Source organism: Anabrus simplex, chromosome 2 (genome assembly GCF_040414725.1).
Source record: "Anabrus simplex isolate iqAnaSimp1 chromosome 2, ASM4041472v1, whole genome shotgun sequence".
NCBI lineage: Eukaryota > Metazoa > Arthropoda > Insecta > Orthoptera > Tettigoniidae > Anabrus > Anabrus simplex.
Genome location: NC_090266.1, coordinates 1,010,917,724 through 1,010,925,610, shown reverse-complemented (window position 1 = coordinate 1,010,925,610; position 7,887 = coordinate 1,010,917,724). Strand labels below are relative to the sequence as shown.

General features: G+C 41.6%; 1 protein-coding gene across 1 annotated transcript; it reads right to left on the bottom strand.

The window, feature by feature from the left end:
* Window positions 1-6,966: 6,966 nt before the first annotated feature.
* On the bottom strand, window positions 6,967-7,620 carry LOC137498498 (uncharacterized). The gene has a single exon (XM_068226074.1). It carries the CDS (start codon window positions 7,618-7,620, stop codon window positions 6,967-6,969), a length of 654 nt encoding a protein of 217 aa, XP_068082175.1.
* Between the last annotated feature and the right edge of the window lie 267 nt (window positions 7,621-7,887).

The window sequence follows — 7,887 nt, the reverse complement described above, 5'->3', positions numbered from 1 at the left end:
TGGTCGCTTCGTCAAATCGCAGCCGATACCCATAGGGATGTGTCCACGGTGCAGCGCCTGTGGCGAAGATGGTTGGCGCAGGGACATGTGGCACGTGCGAGGGGTCCAGGCGCAGCCCGAGTGACGTCAGCACGCGAGGATCGGCGCATCCGCCGCCAAGCGGTGGCAGCCCCGCACGCCACGTCAACCGCCATTCTTCAACATGTGCAAGACACCCTGGCTGTTCCAATATTGACCAGAACAAATTTCCGTCGATTGGTTGAAGGAGGCCTGCACTCCCGGCGTCCGCTCAGAAGACTACCATTGACTGCACAGCATAGACGTGCACGCCTGGCATGGTGCCGGGCTAGAGCGACTTGGATGAGGGAATGGCGGAACGTCGTGTTCTCCGATGAGTCACGCTTCTGTTCTGTCAGTGATAGTCACCGCAGACGAGTGTGGCGTCGGCGTGGAGAAAGGTCAAATCCGGCAGTAACCGTGGAGCGCCCTACCGCTAGACAACGCGGCATAAAGGTTTGGGGCGCTATTGCGTATGATTCCACGTCACCTCTAGTGCGTATTCAAGGCACGTTAAATGCCCACCGCTACGTGCAGCATGTGCTGCGGCCGGTGGCACTCCCGTACCTTCAGGGGCTGCCCAATGCTCTGTTTCAGCAGGATAATGCCCGCCCACACACTGCTCGCATCTCCCAGCAGGCTCTACGAGGTGTACAGATGCTTCCGTGGCTAGCGTACTCTCCGGATCTCTCACCAATCGAACACGTGTGGGATCTCATTGGACGCCGTTTGCAAACTCTGTCCCAGCCTCGTACGGACGACCAACTGTGGCAAATGGTTGACAGAGAATGGAGAACCATCCCTCAGGACCCCATCCGCACTCTTATTGACTCTGTACCTCGACGTGTTTCTGCGTGCATCGCCGCTCGCGGTGGTCCTACATCCTACTGAGTCGATGCCGTGCGCATTGTATAACCTGCATATCGGTTTGAAATAAACATCAATTATTCGTCCGTGCCGTCTCTGTTTTTTCCCCAACTTTCATCCCTTTCGAACCACTCCTTCTTGGTGTTGCATTTGCTCTGTCAGTCAGTGTATATAGCCTATGATCCGATAACCAACTTTACGTTCCCACTAATATATCAGGGTCACTCACATCAACTAAGTTTTCGAATTTGGCGATTTTACTAAGAATACTTCCGCAGTTTACCTGCAACAATCTAAGACACTTACCCGATCCGATATCGCCGCCTCTCACAATATCCTGTTGGTGGCCCCGTGATGGTTGTAGCTGCATCGAATCTGCTCCATCCGTTTGGGTGGAAAAGGGCTCGATAACACTCGAAAAGAGTTCACCTATTCTCGCGACTCCTCGCTGGTTCAGATGAAGTCCATCCCTGCTGAAGTCCCTGTCGTCGATCCAACTGTTGCCGTCTACAAGGAGTGATCCGAAACTTTCGGCCTTCCACTGAAGCTATTCGTTCAATCGGCCAATCTTCTTCCAAGAAAAATCTGGTCTCCTCCTGATACAACTAATTTTAACATTCGCCTTCGGGAACTTTTTCTTAGTCGAGTTCACCAGATCATAAATGTCCCCCATTATATATTCAGTCCGTTGCATTTTTAAATCATTAGTTGCTATGTGGGGAATTAGCAATTCCTCATTCCCGCTGCATTCGTCCTCTGTTTTCCTGTTCAACTGTTCTGCTCGGATTCCCGGCATGCACATCACATTCACTGACCTATTTTCCTGTCTTATTTGCCGCGCTATATAATCGCTTTTCAGCACACAATTTACAGGTTTTATATTCTCCAAAGATGAATGAGTGCCTATATTTCTCATATACACTTCCTGTAACTTCCTTTGTAGTTCTCCAATCATGATATTTGCTTCATTTGATTCCCATTGTAGTTCGGCAATTTTTGCTTTGTCGCCAGTCCCATTCCCATTCATGAAACACTTGCTACATGCCGTCTTTCCCTTGCCAATTTCCATGGCCTGTAGCTTACCACACTTGAAACCACATATCACACGTGTCATACTTAGCACCAGATCTTTAGTTCCTGGTGCTCGCGTTCACTACCTCTTGTGAAGCTGCTTGAAGAAGACCCGGGTTTAACTCCAAGCCTCCTATAACAAGTACTGTGGTAATGATTGTCAACACTTCCCGGGTAACTGCCTGCTTCAGGTCTGCAATCCACTACACACTCCGCAGCCCCCTGGAAGCATGCCCATGTCCCGATTGCTGCTCGCCAGCTGATAAGGAAATACCCATCGCTGCACAGGTCTGCTCCCTTCAACAGTCAACTAGCAACTCCCAGGATGATTTATAAGGCTGAATCAAGACCAACTACAATTACATTAGACCGTAATCCAGAAGAAACATGGCGGAGATCGGTGTGCGATATGAGAGGTTGAGGGGAAGGTTATGCATGTTTATTTCGAGTCACCTATAGAAAATATCACAAGTCAAACGTCATGAACTGCAACTCACTAACTCAAAATATGAATAATTAAACACCAAAAGTAGCGTAATCGCGTATTGTAAGTCTAAATGTAATTTCAGGGGGAAAAATATTTGTATCAACGTCAGGTTGAAACAGACACAGAGTATAAAAATATTTCACATATGAATCTCCGGTCAGCAAATAAGATGTATAGATGTCAACAAAGAACATTATTAACCTTACATGAAATACTATGTAACACTACCATTAACCACAGCCCATTATGTAAAACACGCAAACAAATTTCTCCAATATAATTTCAACCCCCCAGAATCCACCTGTATTGTTGAGAAGGTACAAGCGATATTTGTATGATACACATGACCATCTAAAACACTCCTCAACTTAAAACTCACCAGAATTGATGGCATAATTGTATTTTATATAAAAAAACATAATCCTCACGTTCACTCAAGGGAAATGGGATTAGGTTTAGTTTACGCATGTTCATTGTAAAACGTTGAAAATTAATTACATCATTCTTGCACCACCGTTTAAGATTAATTTAGTCTCTAAATCATAAATCTTCGTCATGATTTTCCGGATCTTTCTGGGACTGATTTAATTTTCTCTGTAGTAAGGTGCGTTGGCTGATAGGGAAAATGCTAGGGTAGGCATCATTAGTTTTAACTTCGGAGGTTTGAGCGGCACTCGAATGAGATCACCACCTTCTATGGACGTCTTCCCTGACAATACATTTGATTTCAAAAATTATAAAATGATTAATGTACACAACATTATTAGTCCTATGATTCGGATCGAAGTTTTCCTTACGAATGCTCTTAACCCAATTTTGCCGTAATACTAGCACTTCTGGAAACGGGAACACTGAAGTTATTACTTACATCCAGGTACACAGCACATTAAACTATAAACATATTGCATACGAAACTAAAAATGAAGAAAATACTTTCAGAGAAGAACACGAGAATCAACATTAACCTAATCACCAGCGATATTGTTAGAATAAATCAGATCTTTAAGAACAAACAACTTATTACGGCACTGAAAGAGGATCTATAACCTTCTTAAGACGAAAATTAAATATAATGTACGATTAATAATATTCAAATTTCCGTAAATATTTGGTAACAACACGGCTTACACAAATCAAAACAAATGCATGCTAGCACTCCAGCGGCCGCCATTATGGACAGTTTCGACAGGTCGGTTAAGGTCTGAGATATTGTAGTTGGTCTTGGCTGAATACGCCACACACATACACACCCCCCGAGCCATTGGAATTTGCCAATTAAGGTTAAAATACCTGACCCAGCTGGGAATCAAACACGGGACCCTCTGAACCGTAGGCAGTACGCGGACCATTCAGCCAACGAGTAGTTACAGAGTACACGCAGTTCCGGTTGACGATAACAATGTACCTATTTCCACTATTCAGGGTTACTTTTTAACTTTTTACCTTTGTTTTGAAATGTTATTTTACTTAATGATTATATATTTCCTTAAACCGGCTTCTAAATGGGTTCACTATGCGTCACCACGAACTTACGTTTTGAATCCTGTCCACAGGGTTAACATGTAATCATTCAAAACAGTGCTAGCCTGGCTCGTGTGTTTGGAAACTGGTCCAGGTAAACAACCCAGCCCTTCGTGTGTTTTGGTACGAATGTATTTTGGATTGTTGTGTTTAGAGATGTCATGACACTACAGTATATGGTGGTTTTGATAGAAATAAAGCGACATCACAAACCAAAATTCCCTCGAGACTCTTTCATGAAGGGAAATATTCCCAACAGCATTAATTAAGCAGATAGAAGGATAGTTCTCTCCAACATGCACAAAACACTCAAAGTGAAAAATTAATTGAGACTATCTATCGAAGATATGTAACTGTTTGTGAATACTTATAAATAATAATAAAATACCATCAATACAAATATGTAAATGAATAAATAAAATACAAATAATTAACATAATAATCGAAATGTCCGTAGTATGGGCGCGAGAGTTCACCAGAATGGATCCCTCGAATTTAGATAGAGCATGATAATTCTTTATTTCCCAGGGCGTGTACTTAATGCAGCGTACTGGTACATCTACTTCAAGCCTTACATAACCTCCTGAAAACGACTAAATAGGTAGGAAATGTAACTAGATTAATCAGTAACTCCACTGATTCTAAAATATCTAACTATACTCTCAATAAAATCGGTGCATGAGCACCTCATCAACACACTAAAATGCACTTATAATACACAAGGAAAATATTACTGGAAGTCTCCATATTTACATCAACAACAAAGAAAACAGCGGGAAAACCAAAGCGAGAACTAAGCCACCATTTGCGGTTAGTCCGTTGAACAATGTACATATATGTAGATAAATAACCTTCACTGTCTCTGTATCAACACGACTTGCCGATTCTCATAATCGGCAATTATAATATCACACAGATACTGTACCTCAGAATACTGTGTTCGCTGGGTCTAACACTAGTTTTAAAGATATATACTGTACATTTGAGCCACATACGCTTGTCTTTCCTGAACATAAATTATGGAAAGTCTGAGATAGCTTTCACCAACATATAATGCCAAACCACCACAAGTGCTACAATACTTTTTTATGTCGGCCACTTTTCACGAACATAAAAAGCCTCGTTCCACAAACGTTTGAAGTCCAGTCCAGTATAGTGCAGCAGTGTCACTCCAGTACCGTACATCCAGTTTCACTCCCGTGTGTGTTAGCACTACCTCCTTCCCTTACAAAGTGTGGTTTACTTCCGCTGTGATGTCGAAGTATATAAAGACCTCAGCTCCCACATGATATGCCGATATTGATCCTGGCCAGCCAATCATTTTAGATCCTCTTGTCAAGACCACGCCCTGAACTTCTTCTTGCTCCCAAGATAATAACAAACTCTTGGGTCTTTCACATGAGTCATAGAACTTTCTGATCACAACAACATGTCCATCTCATCAAACACTGGGGTAGACACATGACTCATCCAAATTTTCCCAGTTAAATAAAGCAATGTTTTCCCAGCCGTTGCACAAAACAAATTATTCATACCTGCATATGGGGACCTCCCAGCTTACAAACATGAATGACAAAATATACAAATAAAATACTGATAATAATAACAATAATAATACATATAATATTGACAATAATATCTCTCACTTCTAAATAAAGTGCGAGGGTGTGATATATGTACTATCACAGATGTAAAACGAGTACTCAGTTATTCATTTTGAATCAATTCCTGGTTTATTTTCATTGCGATCATTAGCTTTTTTCTTAGTTATGAAATCCTTCTTACGTTATCCATTAATGGAACTTTCTTACATAGGGAATGTACGGAATTAGAATTAATAAAGAGATGGTCTTAGAGAAATAAATCTTGAACTATGAATGAGGCTTATAACACATAATTTTACTGAAGTGTACTTCAGAATAATAATAATAATAATAATAATAATAATAATAATAATAATAATAATAATAATAATAATAATAATAATAATAATAATAATAATAATGCACATGAGTGAGGTCACATCAGATTTGGAAGCTTTAGTTACTAACACAACTGCTTTAGGGTTCTCAATCCTGGAGGACACTGCACTGATTTCAATAAATATTCAATCTACTGGAGTAGTTTTAATAGTTAGATATGTTCTTCATTCCTCGGTATACGTGGCAGGTGCTGTTACTATACTACTCTTCTTCGCATGAGAATTGCGGCAATTATGTGCGTAGAAGTTGGAAATAAAATGTTGCCGTCCACACGGAAAAAGCCAGAAATACTATTCACAGGATATGATTAGCATTACGTTCTAAAGGTAATAAGATACGCATGTGGTGTGTAGAAAACGTCCCTCTTAAGTAGTCTCATTATTGTCCCGTACAGTAAGAATTCATGCATCAATTAGACGTGACCAAACCTAGTTAATATTTGCTGGTAAACTTCTGTAGTGGTGCAGTTCACTTATAAATTGATCATGTCCTATAGGCTACACTTCCAGTTGGTCTTAAATCTGGCAATCCAACGGGCCAAAATACGAAGAGAATTCAGCTACTCATTCACAAGTCGTGTGACCACCGTTAAATTCGGCCATGAATTATCGTGATGGAATTACCTAAATGTTAGCCTGCGGAGTAAGAAGCTCTGGTGGTCTCAGGAACTCATTCACATACAGTACATGTATTCGTAAAGGTAGCCCATGCACACATTTGATAATCCTATGCTGTCGTACGCAACAGTGCCGCGAACTATGATATATTACTAAACGTAGTGAAAATGCAGCCTTGATGTTACAAGTCAGCAGTTTGCCACCTGAGGAAGATAACTTTCAAGTACGTCTTAAAATCTATATACAGGGTTATTCTAAATGATTGTAGGGGTTACTAAAATTCATAACTCACAGTGCAATTGACGTAGGAATATGAATCTTGTTTTATTGTATACTGTAACTCATAAAGTTATTTTGACATACATTACAAATGCTCGATATGTGCGCTTAGTGTCACTCTACACACATCTACTCGATAGTCCATCTCTTCCCAGACACGAGCCAACATGGCAGCGGTGATGCTTTCGAAGGCGGCTTGGATGCGCTGCTTCACTTCCTGAATATCCACCGGTAGAGGAGGAACAAATACCTGATCTCTAACATATCCCCACAGGAAGAAATCGCATGGTGTAAGATCTGGTGAACGTGGCGAGAAGGGTATGAGCATCAGATCACCTTCCGTTCCGCGTCCAATCCATCGTTGTGGTAGTTCTTGGTTTAAAAATGCTCTGACCTTCCTGTGGAAATGAGATGGTGCACCATCCTGTTGCAGCACGTAATCATCCCTCTCACTCAACTGGGGTAACAGCCATTCTGTGAGCATGTCCAGGTAAGTCAGTCCTGTTACTGTCTGTTCATTGAAGAAAAACGGGGCATAGAACTTCGTGTTTGAAACGGCACAGAACACATTCACTTTAGGAGAGTCTCGTACATGTTCCACATAATAATGGGGGTTCGCTGTACCCCAAATGCGAACGTTTTGTTTGTTTACCTTTCTACTTACATGGAAAGTAGCTTCGTCACTGAAAACTACTCTGTCAAGAAAACCATCTTCTTCAGTCCGTTCCTGCAGTGCCATGCAAAAGTTGAAACGTAGGGATTTGTCATTAGCTGTTAGGGCTTGACGCAATTGTAGGCGATATGGCTTTACCTTTAGGCGCCTTCGTAACACACGCCATAATGTGGTTTGAGGAACTTGCAGTTCCTTGCTACATCTCGTAGTTGATTTCATACGACTACGGAGATATACGTCCCTAATCCGATTCACATCCGCTTCTGCACACAGCGGGATGCCCACTGCTTTTTCCTTTGCACAAAACACCTGTATCCACAAATTGTGCGTACC

Coding starts and splice junctions, on each gene's coding strand:
- LOC137498498 (XM_068226074.1), bottom strand. CDS start 7,620: ATGGCACTGCAGGAACGGACTGAAGAAGATGGTTTTCTTGACAGAGTA.